Source organism: Chanodichthys erythropterus, chromosome 4 (genome assembly GCF_024489055.1).
Source record: "Chanodichthys erythropterus isolate Z2021 chromosome 4, ASM2448905v1, whole genome shotgun sequence".
Lineage (NCBI taxonomy): Eukaryota > Metazoa > Chordata > Actinopteri > Cypriniformes > Xenocyprididae > Chanodichthys > Chanodichthys erythropterus.
In genome coordinates this window covers 14,104,700-14,130,575 of record NC_090224.1, presented here as the reverse complement: position 1 = coordinate 14,130,575, position 25,876 = coordinate 14,104,700, and the positions used below count along the sequence as shown (strand labels likewise).

The window sequence follows — 25,876 nt, the reverse complement described above, 5'->3', positions numbered from 1 at the left end:
GCAAATTATTTTTGAGTGAACTATTCTTTAAACTAACCTGTGCAGTTTCTAGAAATGAGATGATGGTTATGTAATCGTACATTTAAATCAGAAGCGCCTCGACTTAACACACTGACATCCACTTGCACTTGATAATCTGGTCCCAAGGGATTTTTATATATTCTTGTTTGCTTTATCCCACAATATTCAGACATTTTTATATCAAGGGAGAGAAATAACTTACAAAATAACTTAGAGGCTAAACAGCCCTGAAACATGCAGAGTTTGAAGTAAAAATTACAAATTGAAAGGTTTTGAAATTGTTTGCCTTGAAATTAGTTCACACAAGCCTCACATTTATATTCATGTTTCACAGCATTTTCTAAATTAACTATTACACTTTTGTATGGAATACAGTTCTCTGCATTTATAACCCAACTGTAATGAGTTTTGATATTTCTCACATACTGGCATTTTTGAGTTCTCTCTAAATTGTGCTAAAGATATGCCACAGAGGGCCACAAAAACAGATTGATTACATGATCAGGGTCACTGATGTCTGAATAAATTTATAGTTTGCTGGTGCTGTCAATCAACATGATTGGTGCTTTCTTTAACTACTGAAACAACACTTACTTTCAACAGAAATAGGCACAAAGGCATACACATGTTTGACAATAGGCATTCTGCTTCTCTATATACAGTGGTGGAAATGGCTGAGATTCACTGGGAGGACCTGGGGACATATTTCATATTTTTAAACTTAGATGCGGAATATCTATATCAACATAAGAAATTTGCATAGCATTTGGAGGCTATTACACGGATAAAAAAAAACCTCTACATTTTGAACTGGTACTCTGTCCCCCCTTGAAATTCACTTCCTGGACTCAGTCCTCTCGAGTCCCCCCATTTCAATCCCATATAATTATATATATTCTAGGGCTGTCAATCGATTAAAAATTGTAATCTAATTAATTACATACTCTGTGATTAATTAATCTAAATTAATTGCATACATACATTTATGTGAAAGTATTAAATATCTCAAATCAAATGAATCAATGCAGGGTTTTTCCAGGGTCAAAAATGGTCTTCGGTGGTGACAGACATGGTCATCCACACAAACAGTAAAAAGTTCCCTACCCACGTGATCTGCGAGCCCGATACTGACAATAAAGTTCCCGTCACTCTCACTGTAAATCTTTCTCTGATTTTATAGCTTTGTAAGAGAAGATGCTTTTTTTGCTAAACCTGAAAAGTATTAAAAAGTAGCATTTAGAAGTTATATTAACTAATAATATAATTTTCTACCATAATATATACAATTGAATGTACCTAGCTAACAACAACTTGCTTTGTTCTGGTTTCACCTAAACCCGGATAAGTAGAATCTACTTTAAAAAACCGAGGTAACTCGTTGCCTTAAAATTTTTAAGTAATGTTAACTTAATAATTTGAGTTCATTTAACTTAAAATGTTTTGTAATATTAATTACTTTGTAGTTATTATACATAGTATATTTAAGTTCAATGTACTAAGCAAGTTAACTTGCCACCAATCAAAATGCATCCATGCCTCCCATCATGCATTGCTGCATGAATAAATTATGAGCTGAATTGTTTTAGTAATTTTCTTTATTCTCACTATTTAAGTTTTGCTGTTTTTCTGTGACTTTTTAGTAGCTTGTTTTCTAATGTTCAGAGTTGATCTGTTTATCAGAATATGTTGCTTATCAGAGATTGAGCTCTAAATGAGTTCAGTGATTCAGATCAAATAATGATTATGTGAAAACATAATCAACACCACCTGATCATCTTATAACTTCACTTGTCTGGTTAGTTTTAATGCAGTTAAAACTGCCCAAACAAAATTTAATATTAAAAATTCAAGGGTCAAGAGCTCATCTAAAACAAACCCTGATCTCGATGATGGTAAATTGAGAGTTTCTCATTTGGTGAAAAACTACAGTATAAAAAGGTAAATGTTTGGAAAAAATGTCTGTAGAACAGCCAAAACAATGTTCCAACTGTTCATTAACAGCTCCTTGAATTCACACACACCAGGACAAAATGGCGTCATTACCTGCCACAAACCAGTGTGTAGGAGGCTTGGCCAGGAGAAAAACTTCATAATTTAAGTGCATTTAACTTACATTTATTAACACATTCAAATACACCCACAAATTAGTAGAATATACTCATATTTTATAAGTAAAGCAACCAAACTTAAATATTTTAAGTATATTGTAGTTATATTTTTAAGTTAATATAAAATCCGGGCTAACTGATTTTATAGGTAGGCCTAATTTACTACACATTGTCATTTAAATAACCTGAAAATATTGTGGATTATTAAGGCTAATTTTACTAACCACTCTTGCTAAATGGGGTAAGTACACTTATATTCTCATTTCAGAGTTGTTCAAGTAAATGATTCATTATAGACCGTGTGAACAGATTGGTTGTTGTCATGATTCATTAAAATGAATCTGTTCAAATGAGTCGTTAGGTCGCAAATTGGACATTAGCGGACGTTGACGCGTTGCGTGCGAATCGTGACTGTCATTAGGACATCGCAAAAGATTTGTCAACACAGAAAACGTTTCACCACTAGATAGGGTTTTCTTTTTGTTTACTGAAAGTGTGGTTTATGTCACATTTTTTATATATATTTTATATATATATGTTTATGTTCAGTTATTTCACTTTAATGGCAATGAAAATGACCTATTAATTGCCATTAAAGCAAAATTACTGAACCTAAACTTATGAGCTTGATAAAAATGCTCATTTTAGAAGAAAACTTCAGATGGCACTTAGAAGCTTTTGCATCTGAAGTCTTCATATACACATCCTTTTATTCGTTAAAGAAAACTAAAAGAAACATATCATCTGTGGCGACCAGGGCGGGCGAGAGCCATGAGGGAACGGCGCGAGGCCAGTGGCACGAGAGTTCATGAGCTCCACCTGGGAGGCGCACTGGCCTCAAGTCCCTCACGGAGGAGCTCCGGAAGCATAAAAGGAGGAGCGACGACAGTGAACGAAAAGAGAGAACCAGGCCTGGACTTTACGTTATGTTTTATTATGTTTGTGTGGCCGGCAGACATCCGTGAGGGTCTGCCGGCATTACTTTCCTTTGATTTTTGGTTTATTTATATATTAAAGTTTGTTAAATGTTCGCCGGTTCCCGCCTCCTTCTTCCCATATCTACGAACCGTGTTACATCATGGTTTCCACAAAAAATATGAAGCTGCACGTGTTTCAACTTTGATAATAATAATAATATATATAATATATATATATTCTTGAGCTTCAAATCAACATATTAGAATGAGTTCTGAAGGATCATGTGACCGTGAACACTGGATTAATGATGCTGAAAATTCAGCTTTGTCATCACAGAAATAAATTACATTTTAAAATATATTCAGATATATTCAATAGAAATAGTTACTTTAAATTGTAATACACATTATAATGCAACCTTTGTGAGCAAAAGAGACTTCTTTCAAAGACATTAAAACAATCTTACTGACTGTTACGTCCTGGTAGTTCGTGCCTCTGTGTTTTTCTTTCTTCCCTCCTCTTTTCCTAGGCACGCCTACAAGAGACGGTTATTGGTTCGGGAGGCTGCCAATCATCATCAGCCCACGTGACGTCATGCTACCCGCTGCCAATCCTGGACCGGCGCCAGAGTTTAAAAGAGCGGCTTGTTGGACGCGAGGATAGCTCGCTTTGCTCTTTGCTCTTTGTTTTTCTGTTTTTGTGCTTGTTAGATCTGCTTGTTAAGTTCCTTCGGTACGATGTCATTCTTACGTTGAACAGTTTTGAGCTGTCACTGTTTTCTTTGATTTGTTCTTTAACTTGTTTTTTTCTTTAAGTATTATTTCGACTGTGTTGCTCCTGATCTTTGGGAACGGACAAGGTAGTATGTCACGTGACGTACATGTGCAACACTTAGTGACTTCAATGTATAGATACACCAGTTAGGAATGAGCGCCACATTTGTATGTTTTGTTTGGGTAGAAAGTGTAGGTAAGTTATGGCGTTTGACGCGCTGAAGACTTGCTTTCTTGTTTTTCTTTTCTTGAGTTAGGTTAGTTTTGAACCTGAATTAGCTTGGGTCCCTTTTTTGGTTTTGTTCTTTTCTTTTCTTTGGCGACTCTCTTTTGTCCTTTTTCCCTGGTTTATTACTTTTGTTTCTTTTTCATGTAAATATTGTCTTTGTTTGTTTTCTTGTTGTTGTTATTTGTTAGTATTGCATTATTGTATTATTATCCTTAACTCACACCTTTATTTTCTTTTTCCTTGATTGTAAATAAACTCCGTTTATTGGCAGTTTTTCGTAGCGTCTTGTCTTTAGCCATCACCACTCGTACGCGCAATGGTCACAATCTCAATGTTACCCCTTCTAACCCTAGACTTAAATTAAGAAGTTGTAACATTTAATGGGGGCTCGTCCGGGATAGTATTTACTGATATGATTCAGTCCCGAATAACTTTTATAGTTGTGATCATTGGTGCGTGCGTGTGTGTTGGTTGCGATTGACAAGAAGTAAGTTTTGGAAGTTCTGGCGTTGTACCCATGCGGGAGGTATTGAAGTGTCATTTGCTTATTTGCTTATTGTGCGTTATGGAAGACGTTTAATTTGCAGAATTTTGTTATTAACCCTTCGTTAGAGCAGATTAATTTGTGCAGGAAGCAAGATTTATTGCTGGTAGCTGACCACTATAAGATTACTATTAGCAAACAAGGTCTTAAGAGAGACATAAAAAGTAAATTGTTGCAGTGCCTTCGGGAGTTAAATGTTCTTCCTATGTCAAATCCTATGGATGGTGAGTCTAGCGGGAGTGTACGTGTAGGGCGATGTTGCTGTGGCAAATCTCAGCCTTGTGGATGATGCGGATAAGCGGAGTGGTAGAGCTGACGCCGAGGCGGAGGGGATTGCCGATGCTAAGGCCAGCTTGCCACCGTTTGATCCATTTTCTCCCAGTTCTGTTGATTCAACAGACCGGGCGCGACTGAAAGTCCGCTTGGCTCGTTTGCAATATGAGGCACAAGAGAAAGCCGATGCCCGTCAGGCCGAGCTAAATCTGCGGTTGGAGATACGCAGGCTCGAGATTGAGGCTGACAAGCAGGTGAAGCTGCGACAGCTGGATCTAGAGGCAATGAAGGGTGCTAACGGGTCAGCCGCGCAGTCGGATCCAGGTCAGTTTTCTGATGTTTCTCCGCAGACTGATCCATCGCAAGTTACATTTGACATAGGTAAGCACATTGTATTAGTACCACAATTTCGAGAATCTGAAGTAGACTCCTATTTCAGTGCGTTTGAGCGCATTGCTATTTCTCTTCGTTGGCCTAAAGAGGCCTGGTCTCTATTAGTGCAGTGCAAGTTGATAGGTAAAGCTCAGGAGGTATGCTCTACGTTGTCTCTAGACGAGAGTCTAAACTATGATTCTATGAAGTGTGCTATTCTTCGTGCTTATGAGTTAGTTCCTGAGGCTTATAGACAAAAGTATAGAGGACACAGGAAAAGTTCTGTCCAGACTTTCGTGGAATTTGCAAGGGAGAAAGGGCTCTTGTTTGATAAGTGGTGCACAGCTAGTAAGGTAAGTGATTTTAACGAGTTAAGAGAGCTTGTATTGCTTGAAGATTTTAAAAATGGCTTGCCCGAGCGTGTTGTGATTTATCTTAACGAACAGAAAGTAACTTCGTTGTCGCATGCAGCAGTATTAGCTGATGAGTTTGTCTTAACACATAAAAGTGTCTTCCCTGCTGCACGTCCGGAAAAGTCACAGTTTGTTCTTTCTCAAAATTCGGCTGCACGTTCTAAGTCCACCCCACCTCTTAAGGAGGATCGTGAATGTTTTTATTGTCACAAACGTGGACATGTGATTGCAGATTGTTTGGTTTTAAAACGCAAACAGTCCCAGCCTAAGAGTGTAGGATTTGTTAAAACTGTTAAGCCGATTGTTTCATTGCCTGGTGAGAGTAGAATTGATGACAGTTACCGACCTTTTATTCTAAAAGGGTTAGTTTCCTTAACTGGCAGTTGTGAGGATCAGAGAGAAATAAGGATGCTCAGAGACACAGGTGCAATGCAATCATTTATTGTAGCAGATACGTTGCCGTTGTCTGATGATACGTTCTGTGGTTCAAGCGTCATTATACAAGGCATTGAAATGAATTGCGTAACGGCTCCTTTGCATCGTGTGCATCTGCAGAGTGAGTTATGTACGGGATTTGTGAAAGTGGCCGTACGTCCTTCACTTCCTGTACAGGGTGTTGATTTTATCCTTGGCAATGACCTGGCCGGAGGAAAAATAATGCCTGTTTTAGAGGTTGTTGACAAACCAGATATGTTTTGTCGGTCGGAAAAGGTATCTAGTACTTATCCTGGCGTTTTTCCCGCATGCGCTGTTACTCGCTCACAGTCGCGCAAAGAGGGAAATCTAGTTGACTTGTCTGAGTCGTTCTTCCGTCCTCTTCTTGCTGGTGATGAATCACTGGATGCTGCTGTCGATACACAAAAGCAGTCAAATAAAGTTAGTACAACTGTGTCTGATGTAGATACATTAAAACTATCTGTGTCCAGAGAGAGAATAAGTGCTGCACAGAAAGAGGACAAATCTCTCGTTACGTCTTTTAATTCTGTTGTACCTCTTGATGTGGCTAAGGATAAGAAAGTTGCATATTTTGTTGACAATGATTTATTGATGAGAAAGTGGTGTTCCAAAACTAGGGATTCGGATTGGGATGTTGTACATCAAGTTGTTGTCCCATCTTTGTATCGTCAGCATGTTTTATGCTTAGCGCATGATCATCAGTTCGCAGGACATTTCGGAGTTACAAAAACTTACAATAGGATATTACAACACTTCTTTTGGCCATGTTTAAAAAAAGATGTTGTTCAGTACTGCCGTACGTGTCATACCTGTCAGACCGTTGGGAAGCCAAATCAGGTGATTCCACCTGCTCCTCTGTCTCCTATTCCAGCTATTGGGGAACCCTTCGAGCATGTAATCGTAGACTGTGTTGGACCTCTACCTAAAACTAAATCTGGTAACCAGTTTCTGTTAACCATAATGTGCGTAGCCACTAGATTTCCAGAGGCAATTCCGTTAAGGAAAATCACCGCGCCTGTTATCATCAAAGCGTTGGTGAAATTTTTCTCTACTTTCGGACTCCCTAAAATAGTGCAGACTGATCAGGGCACAAATTTTTTATCAAGGCTTTTTAACCAAGTTCTGGAGACTTTGGCGATTTCTCACCGTGTGTCAAGTGCTTATCGACCACAAAGTCAGGGGGCACTTGAACGCTTTCACCAAACACTTAAGTCTATGCTTAGGAAATATTGTATGGATACTGCCCGAGATTGGGATGAGGGAGTACCTTTGGTTTTGTTCGCAGCCAGAGAGACGGTACAAGAGTCTCTTGGTTTTAGTCCAGCTGAACTTGTTTTTGGACATCAGGTAAGGGGACCTTTAAAAGTTCTTAAGGAAAAGATTTTAATGACTGATTCGAGTCCGTGTACTAATGTGTTAGATTATGTTAGTACTTTCCGAGATCGCTTACATACTGCTTGGTCGCTAGCTGAGGAATCTCTAGCTAATGTTCAAAAAAACATGAAGCGCAAGTTCGATCGAAAAGCAATTGCGCGATCTTTTGTGCCTGGTGATGAGGTGCTCGTTCTTTTACCTGTTCCTGGATCAGCTTTGTCTGCTCGTTTCTTTGGTCCGTATGTTGTTAAAAAGAAAATGAGTGAGACTGACTATATGCTTTCCACCCCTGATAGGAGACGTCAAACAAGAGTGTGTCATATAAACATGTTAAAGGCTTACCATGCCAGAGAGAAATCTGAAGCTCCGGAACAGACTGCTGGGCCCGCTGTCTCTTCCGTCGCGATAGCTGTGGAGCTGACGCCCACTCTTGATGTCTCGGGTGCTGACGAGGATGGTGTCGTGTTCCGTAATGCCCCTCATCAGTGTGTACGGTTAGCAAACTCTGAGATATTACAAGATCTCCATGTCTTGTTCATTTAACCTTTGCTCAAAAATCTGATATTGGTAACCTAATCTCTGATTTTAAATCTCTGTTTAGCGATGTACCAAGACAAACGAATGTTTTACAGCACGATATTGTTGTGGATGGTGCTCGCCCTATTAAGCAGCATGCGTATCGTGTTAATACAGTCAAAAGGTCTGTTATGCGTCAGGAGGTTAGTTATTTGTTGGAGAATGGTTTCGCCAAACCTAGTTGCAGTCCCTGGAGTTCTCCATGTTTGCTCGTGCCGAAACCTGATGGTACTTTTAGATTCTGCACTGATTACCGCAAGGTAAATGCTGTGACTGTGCCAGACAGCTACCCATTACCGCGCATGGAAGACTGTGTCGATAACATCGGTTCCGCCCGTTTCGTCAGTAAACTAGATATGTTGAAGGGATACTGGCAAGTTCCACTTACATCACAAGCGTCAGATATCTCTGCGTTTGTAACACCAGATAATTTTCTTCAGTATACTGCGATGGCTTTCGGGCTCAGAAACGCACCGGCAACATTTCAGCGTTTGGTAAATGTTGTTTTAGCTGATGTACCAAATTGCAATGCATATCTTGATGATTTGGTCATCTATTCGATGGATTGGAAAGAACATATGTGCTCGTTGAGAACCGTGTTTGAGCGTCTTGATAAAGCTAATTTGACACTTAACTTAGCAAAATGTGAGTTTGGCCGAGCGACCGTCACTTACCTTGGTAAACAGGTTGGTCAAGGTCAAGTACGGCCGGTGGAGGCCAAGGTTGCAGCAATTGCGGAGTTTCCAGTCCCTACCACCCGACGAGAGCTACGGAGGTTTTTGGGTATGGCTGGGTACTACCGCAGTTTCTGTAAAAATTTCTCGACTGTTGTTAGTCCCCTCACTGCATTAATCAGTCCAACTAAGCTTTTTAAGTGGTCATTAGAATGTCAGCATGCTTTTGACTCTGTGAAAATGCTTTTATGTAATGCACCTGTTCTTATTGCACCTGACTGTACACGGGATTTTAAACTTGAAGTGGACGCATAGCGCAGTTGGCGCTGGAGCTGTTCTCCTGCAGGAGGATAAAAATGGTGTAGATCATCCTGTCAGTTACTATTCTCGTAAGTTTAACAAGCATCAGCTTCACTATTCCACTATCGAAAAGGAAGCACTGGCCTTGCTGCTCGCTTTACAGCATTTTGAAGTTTACCTTGGCTCTAGTAATCTTCCTGTCACAGTGTTTACGGATCATAATCCTCTTGTGTTTTTATCTCGGATGTATAACCAAAATCAAAGGTTGATGCGCTGGGCTCTAGCAGTCCAGAATTACAACTTGGTTATTAAACACAAGAAAGGTGTTGAAAATGTCCTTGCTGATGCTCTTTCGAGAGCTTGAGTTTTTTTCCCTACTTTGAAAACAAACTAGTTTGTTCTTAAGGGTGGGAGTGTTACGTCCTGGTAGTTCGTGCCTCTGTGTTTTTCTTTCTTCCCCCCTCTTTTCCTAGGCACGCCTACAAGAGACGGTTATTGGTTCGGGAGGCTGCCAATCATCATCAGCCCACGTGACGTCATGCTACCCGCTGCCAATCCTGGACCGGCGCCAGAGTTTAAAAGAGCGGCTTGTTGGACGCGAGGATAGCTCGCTTTGCTCTTTGCTCTTTGTTTTTCTGTTTTTGTGCTTGTTAGATCTGCTTGTTAAGTTCCTTCGGTACGATGTCATTCTTACGTTGAACAGTTTTGAGCTGTCACTGTTTTCTTTGATTTGTTCTTTAACTTGTTTTTTTCTTTAAGTATTATTTCGACTGTGTTGCTCCTGATCTTTGGGAACGGACAAGGTAGTATGTCACGTGACGTACATGTGCAACACTTAGTGACTTCAATGTATAGATACACCAGTTAGGAATGAGCGCCACATTTGTATGTTTTGTTTGGGTAGAAAGTGTAGGTAAGTTATGGCGTTTGACGCGCTGAAGACTTGCTTTCTTGTTTTTCTTTTCTTGAGTTAGGTTAGTTTTGAACCTGAGTTAGCTTGGGTCCCTTTTTTGGTTTTGTTCTTTTCTTTTCTTTGGCGACTCTCTTTTGTCCTTTTTCCCTGGTTTATTACTTTTGTTTCTTTTTCATGTAAATATTGTCTTTGTTTGTTTTTCTTGTTGTTGTTATTTGTTAGTATTGCATTATTGTATTATTATCCTTAACTCACACCTTTATTTTCTTTTTCCTTGATTGTAAATAAACTCCGTTTATTGGCAGTTTTCGTAGCGTCTTGTCTTTAGCCATCACCACTCGTACGCGCAATGGTCACAATCTCAATGTTACCCCTTCTAACCCTAGACTTAAATTAAGAAGTTGTAACACTGACCCCAAATTAACTTTTGAACGGTATCGATCTTTGCTGAACTACACAAAGGCTATATGTGATTCTATATCAAATGAATCAATTGTTTCATTCATCATTTTCACATTTTATCTTTACTACATCTAGCCTGAGACAGAATTATAATGAGCTCAATGAATATTCTTTTTTTCTTTTAAAGAGTGAATGTTCTACATAATGAGAATGCAGATTTATTTTTGATCTGCGCACTACTCCAGAGGAGACGTGGCAGGGATACGGGGCATGAGACCAGCTGCTCACAGGCGTAGAGAGAATTAATATTCAGAAGATCTAAGGAGTATTTGCTCTTAATCTATCTAGCTCAACCTGTAGACCTGTCTGTCACTCAGATGTCAGATTTGAACAATGGCTAGTGCAAGGGCATCTTCAGAAAACATCCTAAACAGAATTGTTCCATCTTAAAAGAAAAAAGCTTTCTAACCCCAAAATTTGAACGGTGGTGTGTATTTAATTACATTACGTGTATTTTCCCCAATTAAAAATGAACCCTGTGGCATAACATGAGCTAAAAATCAATTTTCTATTCCTATAATAATATTTACATGTGCAAAAATGTGAACATGATCAAAGATCTGTCCTTTTGGAGAGATGGTATAAAACAACAGATTAAACAGCAGCTCGATTTCCAGCCAGCTGAACATGGAGTCACGCTCGATTACTATTAAATCAATACATCTGAGCCGCTGGTGGCCTGTCTTTGCTGTAAGGTAATTATATTTCAATTCAAGTCACATTTTACACTCCAGCTTGATCCTATTAAAGAGTGAGATGGCAATGGCCTTTGCCTGCTAAACTACTAATCTGCCTCTACGCCTGCCACCTGATGTTTTGAGTAAAGACTGAATCGTAATAAACCTCCCGGCCTTCAAAACCACACAACGACAAAAAGGCAGGTTCAAACAGTGTTCTCTTATTTTACACACATGACAAGCTGAAATTAATTTCATCATAACCCTGTAATGAGAGCACTGTATACACCGATCAGGCATAACATTATGACCACCTTCCTAATATTGTATTCCCTGTTGAAAAAAACAGCATATGCTGGTTAGGTATATTTTGAAGCATGGCAGCTGGTTTGAGCTGGTTTATGCTGGTCCTTAGTTGGTCATGAGATGGTTCAAGCTGGCAAGGTAATTATATTTCAACTAGCTCCAGCTCAGGACAAGCTTATAACCAGCTCATGACCAACTAAGAACCAGCATAAACCAGCTCAAACCAGCCATGCTTCAAAACATACCTAACCAGCATATGCTGTTTTTTTCAACAGGCTTGGTCCCCCTTTTGCTGCCAAAAAAGCCCTGACCCTTTAAGTCCTGTAAGTTGTGAGGTGGGACCTGCATGGATCGGACTTGTTTGTTCAGCACATCCCACAGATGCTCGACCTTGATTGAGATCTGGGAAATTTGGAGGCCAAATCAACACCTTAAACTTGTTGTTACACTCCTTAAACCATTCCTGAACCATTTTTGCTTTGTGGCAGGGCGCATTATCCTGCTGAAAGAGGCCACAGCCGCCAGGGAATACTGTTTCAATGAAAGGGTGTACATGGTCTGCAACAATGCTTAGGTTGGTGGTACGTGTCAAAGTAACATCCACATGGATGGCAGGACCCAAGGTTTCCCAGCAGAACATTGCCCAAAGCATCTCACTGCCTCCGCTGGCTTGCCTTCTTCCCATAGTGCATCTTGGTGCCATGTGTTCTCCAGGTAAGCATCGCACATGCACCCGGGCCATTCACGGTCACCGTGATTTTGCCAAGTAATACATGTTCCTGGTTCAACATCTTTGTAGATCCTGGAACAACATTCCAATCGACCAATCAGATTTTAACCGTTTATGACAAGTTTAGGCCTGCAACCAGGTTAAGGTGCTTCTACATCAGTGTTATTCACCTATCTTTCCCCTCTGATTTTAGGGAAAATTTAAGGGTAGGATTAGGTTTAGGGGTAGGAATAGGGTTAAGAATAAATTTTCAGACTGGAATGTTGTTCCAGGATCAACAAAATATGTTGATCCAGGAACATGTCTTACTTGGCAAAATCATAGTGACCCACTAACATGTGCCGTGATGAAGAGATAATCAGTGTTGTTCACTTCACCTGTCAGTGGTCATAATGTTATGCCTGATCAGTGTGTGTGTGTGTGTATATATATATATATATATATGGAATTTTTCTGTATTTGATTGCTATTAGATACAGTGGTTGCATTAATATGTGTCTTTATTTGTTTATTGGTGGAAAAATTAGCTCATTTGTTTAATGAGTTTTTATAATAAAATATTGCAAATTATTGGATGTTTCCTTGCTGTGACAGCATATTTTTGCAGCGCACTGTTGGTACTCTATAAACAGAGTATCTCTATTGAGAATCATTGCTTTTCATAGTGTCTCATTTCTCAGTGACCTTTTCCTCATACTGTCCTTGGGGAAGGAAAGACTCGAAAATGCATTTCACACATCAGACTAAATTAATGCAAGATCTCCGTCTACTTTGACCCATTTACCGTGACGCTTCTTTAGCCTTCTGCCTCACGGTTATCTCCGGTTGTTAATATTTGATGTCTGTGTGGTCAAAAGGACCAAGGTGAACCTCAAAACTGCTGAGGCTGACAAGTGTTATAAAAGAAGCTGTTAATTTTTCATCCCTGGGTTTTTGCATGATAATATTTGGAGGGGTTTACATGGAAATTTTTAAGCTTAAAACAAAAAATAATGAATCCTTTCTGGAACAAACAAACAAAAAAGCCCAGCTCATTTTAACAAAATGTTGCAGTTCAATGTCTCCTAATTATAGTCTTTCTCCCAGTATTACCTCCAATTACAGCACAACACCTCCTCTTCTAACGTCCCTTGCTGTGTCAACCTGATCAACACGTTTTTTACGCCAAATTACACCAACCACCCAACCAATTTATATTTAGTAAATGAAGACATGTTTATTTACTTATCAGTTTGAATGCCTGCTCAAATAATTTTTTTATTTTTAAGAAATGTTCTCCAAAACTGGTATTTTTGCAGCAAATGCAAAGAGCAATATGAGCTAATGAACTGTGTCAGTGGGTAGGGTCATGCTGCCAGGCAGATGGCTGGAGAGTGATGATCAGCCACCTTATCAAAGATAACAAAAGGGTCTCGATTTATGGGATTTTTGGAAAATTCTGATGCTCACATCAGCCAACAATATCATAAATATGTAACACAAGTTAATCCGTAGGTATACGAGTGTGATTAATCTTGGTGGTTAGCACTGTTTTCATAACCCTGGGTTTTTCCAGAGACTTCTAAAATACTATAGTGAGTCATTTAAAATCAGACAACCAACCTCAGTTGTTTACCTTATTATATATTCGTATGCATTGTACTACAGTTGCAAAAATTCTCAAGCTTAGTCGTCAAGTCAGCATGAAGTTAAAGATGTGATGGTTTTTCTTCCTTAATCTGAGTATGAAACATGATAATGGAGGCTTCTGTTTACCCAGGCTTAAGAATGACCTACGTTAACAATTTTAATTTTGAAAAGGCAATTTGTTTTTATTGAGAAGTGAGCTTGACCGGGGATCTACTCAATACAAGAGTGACCTCTAGTGGTTACAACATTTGTTCACATAATACATACAAATCTATTCAACCCAGTTGAATTCTTTTGTACCCCCTAATAATAGGTAGCTAATATTTTGTCTTGATAGGATAGGCTTTTTATTATTATTTGACATGTACTGTATAAGTTGCAAATTACTAGAAAAAGTGTAGAAAAGGCCAAACGTTCGAGATGAGACTGATCCATTGCATCTGAAAAGCTTCGAACAAATGTTTTGTAACAACAGCACGAAACCAAACACGGCCAGAGAAGACAGGGGCAGACATGAGCCCACAATCTGAGGGTTTCACTGGGGCACTGACAACAATCATTTAATATCTGGATCGAGAGTTCCGCGGTGTGCTTATCGCGGATTTTCAGGTAAGAAATTATAACACTGCTTCTTAATTTTATCGTTAAAATGCACCGGTAAGTGAAACGCGTTTTCAACTGCTACAGTGGACGTTTACTGAGATGCGATGCAAATCTTGAATACTCTATCGGTCAAGACTTTATATAACGGCAGTTCCTTGCCCAGGGTTATCATCAGTCTGTTCAAAAACAATCAAACGTCTACATTTACTGTTACCAACAAATTATCTTAAGGAGGACCGAAATTTCTAGTATTTTGTCACTTAATGCTTCCCGTCATTTCTAGTACGAGTCTGACTCCTTTCCGCGAATCGATTCTTTCAATCAATTCATTTCTATTTGTTGCCGCAGTGATTCAGTTCTCAAATACACAAACTACATTGACTTTTTTTTTACTTTAAAATCTATAGAAGCTATACATATTATATAACTATATTAATACTAGATGAACTACTATATTTACTATATATTTATGTGTTCCAGTACCCAGAAGAACTAAGGGAAAAAAAACCGACGCAAGGATTAAATTCGCAGAGAACATTAAAAAAAAAATAATAATAAATGTGGGGCTTAATGTGCACTGTAAATGCACTGCAAGTCGCTTTAGATAAAACAGTCAGTGCGTTTAATGTCTGATATGCGTAACTTACTTTTCGCGCCGTCACCCAAATCATCGATGCACTTACAAGCTACGGTTCTGAGAGTAATTCATAGAAAAGATCCGACTCAAACGAACGATTCATTCATCATTCGGATTCGGACATTGCTAGTGACGTCATATTCAAACGCCATCACATCTGTGTTTGTTGTGTTAGCATGTGACAACAGTACATTATACGTGTTTTCATTATAGTTTTTGGGTTTTATTCAGCTCAGATGGTGCCAAAAAGAGTCGTTTTATGATAAGAGGACATTACATGCCTCGACACACTAATTCTAATTATGTCAGACCAGGAGTTTCTCCAAAGTAAGTTCATATTTAGATTGTGAGTTTTGATTATGCTGTTGACTATCAACACGGCTACACGGCATGATATATTATATATTTTAATATTTTTTATTATCATATAAACATAATTATGAAGACAGACTCAATTAAATGAATAAATAAATAATGAAATTATTATATGTATCATGGAATGTTTCGATAAATAAATACAATGAAAAGTACAATGAAATGTATATCATGTCGTATATCAGGTAATTTTAATTATTTGTACATACATACTTTTCATTATGCACATATTTATTGATCATTTATTGATGTCATGGTATATTCAATTTCAGGATATATATATATATATATATATATATATATATATTCTTTACTATTTCAATGTATGTATTTCAAATTCCTTCTCATTTTACATGAAATAAATAAATAAATGTATTTTATGCCTTGCTAAACAATTTATGCTTACATTTCATTCTACCTTATTGCAACATTCTATGATGTATTTAATAATTTCATTATATAGTTATTATAGTTATTTGATTTAGTCTGTTAAATCCCCCCATATATACTAAGAAATACTGTTGTTTTATGTCATTTAGTAATATGGCTGTCACTGTGTATAGATATAGTTCTGTATAAATAACTTGCCTTATGAAAACCACAAATCATAACTGTTATAGTAAAAATTCTTAATAAAAATCTTAAAGGAACACTCCACTTTTTTTGAAAATAGGCTCATTTTCCAGCTCCCCTAGAGTTAAACAGTTGAGTTTTACCGTTTTCGAATCCATTCAACCGATCTCCGGTTCTGGCGGTACCACTTTTAGCATAGCTTAGCATAGTTCATTGAATCTGATTAGACCGTTAGCATTGCGCTTAAAAATGACTAAAGAGTTTTGATATTTTTCCTATTTAAAACTTGACTCTTCTGTAGTTAAATCGTGTACTAAGACCGACAGAAAATGAAAAGTTGCGATTTTCTAGGCTGATATGGCTAGGAACTAGACTCTCATTCCGTAATAATCAAGGAACTTTGCTGCCGTATCATGGCATGGCTGCAGCAGGCGCAATGATATTACGCAGCGTCTCTCACAAACGTCTCCATGGTTGCAAGGCACGTTCCCTGTGCAAGCAGGGGCTCACAGGTGCTGCGTAATATCATTGCACTGCTGCAGCCATGGGACGGCAGCAAAGTTCCTTGATTATTACGCCTGAATGAGAGTCTAGTTCCTAGCCATATCAGCCTAGAAAATCACAACTTTTCATTTTCCGCCGGTCTTAGTACACGATTTAACTACAGAAGAGTCAAGTTTTAAATAGGAAAAATATTAAAACTCTTTGGTTATTTTTAAGCGCGATGCTAACTGTCTAATCAGATTCAATGAACTATGCTAAGCTATGCTAAAAGTGGTACCGCCAGAACCGGAGATCGGCTGAATGGATTTGAAAATGGTAAAACTCAACTGTTTAACTCTAGGGGAGTTAGACAATGAGCCTATTTTCAAAAAAAGTGGAGTGTTCCTTTAAAGGGATAGTTCACCCAATAATGAAAAACGTTGACCCAAACCTGTATGAATTTCTTTCTTCTGCTGAATATATTTTGAAGAATATGAGTATATGGACCCCACTGACTTCAACAGAATAAAAAATATATACTATGGAAGGCAATGGGGACCATCATCTGTTTGGTTATCAACATTCTTCAAAATATCATCTTTTGTGTTCAGCAGAAGAAAGAAATTCATACAGGTTTGGAACAACATGACGATGAGTAAATGATGACAGAATTTTCATTTTTGGGTGAACTATCCCTTTAATAGATATTTATAATGATTCTACAATATTTCAAGCAAAGTAACTTCTGTTAGTGTTTCAATAGTAAAACCATGGTAAATATTTCTGAGTTTGCTCTGTGGTATAATGAATGTTTTCTTTCCTTTTGCAGTCATCCCATGTTTGGCCGTTACCTGAGCACAGTGGGCTTTCCGCCAACTCAGACCGTTTTCAACCACTGGAGACACTGGTATCAGCCTGGTCATTTATGGTGGACACAACCACCTCACCTGCAGCATCGCTTTTCCTCCTTCAGCACTGTCAGACACCCCTTCAACAGGCCTCCGAGACCTCCGGATCTGTACGACTGGAGCTCCTGGAGGCAAACTGGAATACTGCCATACACTCAACCCAGACGAGGCCTTCACCTTTCTGCAGGTCTGATGGACCGCTCTGAGAGAGAGCCACCACCGAAGAGGAGGAAGAGCGCGGACGGGAGGCTGGCAGCGGAAAGATCTCAACTCTTACCCGAATGTTCACTTCCAAAAGGCAGCAGGAGTACAAAAGGAAGCCCTGAATGGCTACGCAATGTAACCGGCATTCCAGTGCCCCCTGGGAAATTTCCTTCAAGCCCAGAGAGGACTGAAGCCACACCAGGTAAATGATTTGGATGCTCATTTTAAATTATACTGATGTATTGGCATGTAGCTGTGCATAAAAAGCCCAATCCACAATCTTTTTCCTTCACAGAGTTGAAGAGACACTGGGAGGATCTTTCTCAACTTAGCAATGCTGCATCTGCGAAAGGGAGGAAACAAAAATGGCCATTTGATTTTTCTGTGATGTCCTATAATATCCTCTCGCAAGACCTGCTCTGTGATAACACATACCTTTACAGACACTGTAACCCTCCCGTATTGGACTGGCACCATAGGTTTCCAAACATCATCAAAGAGCTGGAACAACACAGTGCTGATGTAAGTGAATGGGCCTTTTGTGAAAGAATCATTTGTCGGGTATTTAAATTTTTTCTAATTCCCACATAAAACTTGTTATTTGCGTAAAATTGCTAGATTAAATTTTCTGGCTTTTTGTGTTTTATACTCTACATCATTATCAGCAGTGTTGGGGGTAATGCATTACAAGTAACGCGAGTTACATAATCAGATTACTTTTTTTCAAGTAACTAGTAAAGTAACGTGCGTTACTTTGTTTTCCCATTTATTGACTGACACCTCTCCTGTCCCATCTTGAGAGAAATTGGGAGTAAGTGCAGAGGCGTTGAGTATATATGATGGTTATTGTAGTTCTAGACTAAATTCTTCTGTATTCTAGAATGGCAGCACAGCTGAAAGGCTTGTTTGTTTGAGCTGCGCCCTCTACTGTACAGACATGAATTTGCATTTCTTTCAGCTTGAGGCTTATTCGTTTCTCTTTTGGTGTGAAAGGGCCTTTACATTTGCCAAAAATAAAACTACTTTGTTGTTATAAAAACAAATAAACAGCCCAGCCCAGATGAGAAAAAGTAACACAAAAGTAATGTAATGCACTACTTTCCATAAAAAGTAACTGAGTGACACAATTAGTTTTTTAGGGAGCAACGCAATATTGTAATGCGTTACTTTTAAAAGTAACCCCAACACTGGTTACCAGTCTTACATCACTACTTAAATGTAATTCACAAACTTTGTGGCTAGCATAAACTTTAATTTTTTTCATGCTAGAGCCATTTATGTTATTTTTATGTAATTGTAAGGATGCACATATATTACAATTATGGTTAATGTCAATAAGCTGAAAGTCATTTTCATGTTATGACTGATAACGGATAAATATAAGTATTTAAATCTAAATAAATTAAAATTAAAACACTAAAAAAAAATCAGTAAGTTTTTATTTAAATTATGTTATTATAATATGCAGTATGACAAATGGATACATTATTTTAAGATTGGCTAATGCTTACATTTAAGCAGTGTTATTAAAATCACTAACTTTGAGTGTTCGATGCTTATCAATGCTTTGTTTTTATATTCAGTGTACAAGAATGTATGATTTTTTTTAAATATCTACAATAACTTTTTTTTCTATAGATAATGTGCCTGCAGGAGGTGCAAGAGGACCACTATAAACAACAACTCAAACCCTCGCTAGAATCGTTAGGTACTTGCTTTACTTCCTTGATGTCTCTTTATGTATCTCTTGATGTCTATGTAGTTTTGTTTATTCATTTTGTCTATTTCAATATATTTTAAAATGTAATTTGTTCTTGTGATGACAAAGCTGATTATAAACATTGGCTAATATGCTGATTTGGTGCTCAAGTATTTCTCATTATCAACACTGAAAATGGTTGCTTCATTTTTTTTTTTTTTTTTTTTGTGGATTTGGATTTTAAGATACTTTTTTTTCCAGGAGTTTTTGATTAATAGAAGATTAAACATAACAGCATTTATTTTAACTTATTTTAACTTTTTTTGTTTTACGGTCAATTAATTTAATCAGTGGATCCTTGCTAAAAAAAAAAAAAAAAAAAAAAAAAAAAAACATTTTTATAAAAGCAAATTTCTTATATATATATATATATATATATATATATATATATATATATATATATATATATATATATATATATATATATATATATATATATAAAATCTTACTGACTGCAAAATTTTGATTGGTAGCATATAAGCAGTGGGTTCCACATTGAAAATCTGGGATTCTTATGTAAACCTTTTTTTCTCACATTTTTCTTTTTTTTTTTTTTTTCAAAAATAAAAACAAAAAAACATGACGTTACTATAACGGGGAAAAATGGAATTAGATTGCAAAATATAAAATTTTCACAAGTGGACTCTTGTGAGGAATAGGACTTCATTTTCAACACAGCAATTCTCTGCCCTTAAAACAGGCTATCACTGTGAATACAAACGGAGAACAGGACTTAAGCCTGACGGATGTGCTGTGGTCTTCAAACGCAATCGCTTCTCTTTGGTCTCCTGTCATCCTGTGGAGTATTTCCGACGTGGCATCCCTCTCCTGGACCGTGATAACGTGGGCCTGATTGTGCTTCTGCGGCCCATTGACCCCCATAGCTCTCTCACCAACGTCTGTGTGGCCAACACACATTTACTGTACAACCCTAGGCGTGGGGACATTAAACTGGCCCAGCTTGCTATGCTGCTGGCAGAGATAAGCCGGGTGGCCCAGTTACCTGACAGCAGCGTTTGTCCAGTGCTGCTCTGTGGGGATTTGAACTCCGTTCCCTCGTCTCCCCTGTATCGTTTTATTAAGGACAGCAGACTGGACTATGATGGCATACCTATCGGGAAGGTAGAGAATCCTGGCACGTTTCCTTGCTTTTTATTTTTTCAGACACAGTATTGGCATCACTTAAATTTTCTGACTTGATTTTGCAGGTGTCAGGACAGGAGGAGAATCCAAGAGGGCAGCGTATTCTAACTGTGCCAATTTGGCCAAGAAGTCTGGGCATCTCTCAGCAGTGCCAGTATGAAAGTCAAACAAGAGGTCACCTTTCAGCCCTTATTACTTATAATATAATGAACAAACACTAACTGGATAATAATTGCCAAGAAAATTTGAAAACTAACAAATTTAACGTCATCTTCCACAAATGTTGTGTTATGACAGATATGTATCATTCAAAATGCATCATTGTATGCATCATTCAAAAGTTTTGGATCTCTTATGTTCACCAAGGCTGCATTTATTTGATCAAAAATACAGTAAAAACAGTTTTTTAAATATTATTTCTATTTAAAAAAAAAAAAAATTACTTTAATATATGTTAAAATTATTTCTGCAATGGCAAAGCTGAATATTCAGCAGCCATTCAGTGTCACATGATCCTTCAGAAACATTTCTTATTATAATAATTAAAATGTTGATGATTGCGCTACTTAATATTGTTATGGAAACCATAAAACATTTTTCAAAAGTTCAAAAGAAAAGCATTTATTTGCAATAGAAATCTTTTGTTACAATGTAAATGTCTTTACTGTCAGTTTTGATCAATTTAATGCATCCTTGCTGGATAACAGTAATAATTAATTTTAAAAATTAAAATTAAAAATAAAATAAAGCCTACTGACCCCAAACTTTTGATAATAACATTTTTATATATATATATATATATATATATATATATATATATATATATATATATATATATATATATATATATATATATATATATATATATATTTTTTATATATATATATATATATAATATATATATTTATTTATATATATATATATATATATATATATATATATATATATATATATATATATAAATAAATATATATATATATATATATATATATATATATATATATATATATATATATATATATATATATATATATATATAAAAATATATATATATATATATATATATATATATATATATATATATATATATATATATATATATATATAAAATATATATATATATATATATATATATATATATATATATATATATATATATATATATATATATATATATATATATATATATATATATATATATATATATATATATATATATATATATATATATATATATATATATATATATATATAAAAAATATATATATATATATATATATATATATATATATATATATATATATATATATATAAAATATATATATATATATAAATATATATATATATATATATATATATATATATTAAAAAAATATATATATATATATATATATATATATATATATATATATATATATATATATATATATATATATATATATATATATATATTTTTTTTATTTTATATATAATATATATATATATATATAAATATTTATTTATTTATTTATTTATTTTTATATGTGTGGCTTAAGTGTCCAAATACTTTTGGAGCCACTTAGAAAGCTTTGACATTCAGTCTTACTATATATTACAGTGCAGTAAACAGTAATATTGATTTAAACAGAGGCAGCCACAGCTGTAATGGCATGGAATAGCTTTGAAGATGCAACTGCTAACATTTAATTTGAAATATTTTCACAGATTCTGATTTGAAGGATTTGGAGCAGACAGAACTGGATGGGTAAATATAAGTTCCCAGTATATCTGTACACAGTATCTCGCTCGATTCACTTATGCCAGAGCCATCGATAAAAGTATTGTAAACCTTTGCCCCTAGTTTCTGTTGCTCTTTTGTGTTCCATAGCCGTCAGCATTTTAAACCCAAGCTGTCTTGAGCCAGGGCTGTTCAGCAGATTTAAGGTGGAGAGATTTGACAGCTCAAAGTGAAGCGTCTTGTTTAAGTCCTATGATGCGTCTTTTCTCAGCATGTCAGACTTTAATTTTTGTAAACGTAATCATTCTTCTCTCTTGTGATCTGCTTTGTAGTTTTACCAATCCCAGCATAGAGCACTGTTTAAAGCTGACCTCTGCATACTCCCACTACCTGAAAGAGAGCGGTCAACCTGAGATCACCACATGCCACTCACGTACAGCCATCACCGTCGATTACATCTTCTACTCCGCAGCTCTGGGGGATGCGACGGCTCAAGCAGGTTTGACCATTACATTACTATTCTCTTTCCTAGGAAATACTCAATAGTTGTTGTGTGATGTAACATTTCATTTCAAATATAAATTCAGATTATTCATTACTACAGCTATTGCATTTGCTGCTGCCAAATGAACATGTATTTGTGTTAAATATCCTCAAAGTAGAAGCTGATGCCTCTTGACTATCAATGTAAATGTTACATCACCACTCCTGTAATCATGTGATCTGTGATGCTGCAGTTTGCTGCAGTGCAGTACATTCAACAGCAAAATTTCTGCTGCTGGTTACCATGGTACTGTTTTCTTCCACCCCTCACTTACCCAGAATGCAGTGTGCCACCAGAGAAGGGTCTGCAGCTGCTGGGTAGGTTAGCCCTGGTGGGGAAAGATGAACTCCAGGAGGTTAACGGCCTTCCCAACCAGCATAACTCCTCTGACCACCTGCCGCTTTTGACACGCTTCCGTCTACACCCTTGAGCTGATGGCTGACGGAACGAAAAGGGTTTGCGATTATCATACAGCCTTTAAATCCTTTTGTGGCCAACAAACTCGCAGTACAATGTAAACAGTTTTTTTTCACACCAGCTATAATGATTCACAGATACTCTTAAGACTGTCTATTACAGACTTGAAGCAGAAGTGGAACTTGTCTGTAAGTCATGATCATAGATACCATGGATACCCAGTTAATTACGAGGTGGTGACATGCGCACTATACCCTGTAAATTAGGGATGTTTTATTGTGAAATACGGCAGCTTTGATACTAAGCATGTCATTTCATGAAGATGTTAATATTTTTTTTTATTTTCAAGGTTTTTCAAGTAATCTCTTTCAGACCTGTGTCATTTTAAAGATTATAATAAAAAGGAAAAAATAAATGATTTTATCTTCAAGCTGTTGAAGTATTCATGTAGTATTATTGTATTTCTGTTTGTTTAGCAAAAAAATGTACAGATGTGCAAAAAGAGAAATTCTGATTTTTTTTTTTCTTTTTATTATATTTCTTTTTATATAATTTATATATTTTATTAAGTTTGGAAAATTTTAAAGTATTACATTTACATTACATTTATTGGCAATGCTTTTATCCAAAGTGACTTTAATTGCATTTGAGACATTTTATCAGTTCTTGCTTTCCCTGGGAATCAAACCCATGATCTTGGTGTTGCTAGCGCTTTGCTCTAATATTTAAGCTACAGGAAGAGAAAATAGATGCATTTTACTGATGGTTTTTGATGTACATTTTGAATGAGTTTTTATTTTTGTATTTTCTGTTTTCATTTTTCAAACCTTTTTTGAAAATGTCTGTCTATAAAGTTTTTCTACATTTTTATTTACGTTTAAGTTTAGTACATCAAGTTAAACTAAATGAAAATGGAAATGTTGCTTTGGCAGCTAGCTGAAATAAAGTAAGGATTTTGTATTTTATTTATTTCAGTTAATGTTTATTTAGTTTTAGTTAACTATAATAACCCTGCTAATTAGACTTTTATATGTAAAAACTCTTGCATTTAGACTGGCCCTTTTCTCCGATCCTCAGATTTAAAACTAAAACACTGATCATTAACAAACTATTTGATCCCAGGTCTGGCATTTGTAATACATCACATGTATTATATTAATAATATAATCCGTTTAAAGGAGCCATCGAACATTTTTTTACAAGTTGTAATATAAGTCTAAGGTGTCTCCTGAATGTGTCTGTAAAGTTGCAGCTCAAAATACCCCATAGATTTTTTTAAATAAATTTTTTAACTGCCTATTTTGGGGCATCGTTAACTATGCACCGATTCAGGCTGCGGCCCCTTTAAATCATGCGCTCCCTGCCCATCGAGCTCGCGACTCTATAATACAGTGCGTTTACAAAGTTCACACAGCTAATATAACCCTCAAATGGATCTTTACAAGATGTTCATCATGCATACTGCATGCATCGGATCATGTGAGTATAGTATTTATTTGGATGTTTACATTTGATTCTGAATGAGTTTGAGGCTGTGCTTCATGGCTAAAGCTAACATTACACACTGTTGGAGAGATTTATAAAGAATGAAGTTGTGTTTATGAATTATACAGACTGCAAGTGTTAAATAATGAAAATAGCGGCTCTTGTCTCCGTGAATACAGTAAGAAACGATGGTATCTTTAACCACATTTAACAGTACATTAGCAACATGCTAACGAAACATTTAGAAAGACAATTCACAAATATCACTAAAAATATCATGATATCATGGATCATGTCAGTTATTATCGCTCCATTTGCCATTTTTCGCTATTGTTCTTGCTTGCTTACCTAGTCTGATGATTCAGCTGTGCACAGATCCAGACGTTAATACTGGCTGCCCTTGTCTAATGCTTGAACATGGGCTGGCATACGCAAATATTGGGGGCGTACATATTAATGATCCTGACTGTTGAGATTCGCCTGTTCTTCTGAGGTCTTTTAAACAAATGAGATTTACACAAGGAGGAGGAAACAATGGTGTTTAAGACTCACTGTATGTCTTTCCATGTACTGAACTCTTGTTGCGTGTCATATTTAAGTACAGATATAGGATGCCATATGTTTTATATCTATTAAGACTCTTTAAGACTGCCAAGATGAGAAACTAGAAGCAGTTTCTGTGATATTTTATTCCAAAAATGGAAATTCCTGTAATTATAGTGAGCTTCACGAGCCCACTGTTACATGAGAATAAGTTGAAAATGTTTGATTTTGAAATTCGTTTTTACATTGAGATCATTACTTCCTTCCAAATATAAGATAATATTTGTTTGAGACAGCTGGCAACCCTTTCCTCATCTTTCCAAAATGATACTGTTGGCTATCCTATCAGTTAAATATTCAGAAACGTCTGTCCCCACTAATTCTTGCATGACTGTGCAAATCAAATGTGCATTACAGCTGGAATATATTCTGAAAGCGATAAGAAAAACTCTTATTTCTGGATTATTAAAATCCAGATGATAAGGCATTGAGATTCAGCAGAGTGTTCTTTGGGATATGTGTGAGACAATGGTGGGTGTTCTAGGAGTGCTTTTATGTCGGGAGAATAGATGAGAAATGAAGGATTTTTGGTAAATCTGCTGCGGTTCTATTCCTGTGTGTGACGCTGTCTTTGTAAGCAGATTAATGCGGGCGTATTCCCTCTGTGCAGAAAGACTTAGTTCAGGCTGGGTTCTGTAACTGTGTGGCTGAGATTTAGGGCAACACTGATGTTACAT

General features: G+C 36.5%; 1 protein-coding gene across 2 annotated transcripts; it reads left to right on the top strand.

Moving 5' to 3' along the window:
• The first annotated feature begins 14,127 nt into the window (after positions 1 to 14,127).
• angel2 (angel homolog 2 (Drosophila)) lies at positions 14,128 to 24,076 on the top strand. Of its 2 annotated transcripts, none has more exons than XM_067383152.1 (9): positions 14,128 to 14,357; positions 17,249 to 17,733; positions 17,827 to 18,053; positions 19,170 to 19,239; positions 19,991 to 20,412; positions 20,499 to 20,607; positions 22,138 to 22,177; positions 22,483 to 22,649; positions 22,973 to 24,076. In XM_067383152.1, the coding sequence occupies exons 2-9, from the start codon at positions 17,256 to 17,258 to the stop codon at positions 23,122 to 23,124; spliced, it is 1,665 nt and encodes a 554-aa protein (XP_067239253.1). In that variant the 5' UTR covers positions 14,128 to 14,357; positions 17,249 to 17,255; the 3' UTR covers positions 23,125 to 24,076. The 2 variants fall into 2 exon arrangements, with proteins under 2 accessions (XP_067239253.1, XP_067239252.1); XM_067383151.1 differs by lacking the exon at positions 14,128 to 14,357 and adding an exon at positions 15,155 to 15,315.
• The last annotated feature ends 1,800 nt before the right edge of the window (positions 24,077 to 25,876 follow it).

What these genes read in the sequence shown, in the direction of transcription:
- angel2 (XM_067383151.1), top strand. Translation starts at nt 15,248, where the DNA reads ATGATAAGAGGACATTACATGCCTCGACACACTAATTCTAATTATGTC. An exon ending in TGGAACAACACAGTGCTGAT is followed by an intron (nt 18,054 to 19,169) that starts GTAAGTGAATGG and finishes TTTTTTCTATAG; the next exon opens with ATAATGTGCCTGCAGGAGGT. An exon ending in GGATGCGACGGCTCAAGCAG is followed by an intron (nt 22,650 to 22,972) that starts GTTTGACCATTA and finishes TCACTTACCCAG; the next exon opens with AATGCAGTGTGCCACCAGAG.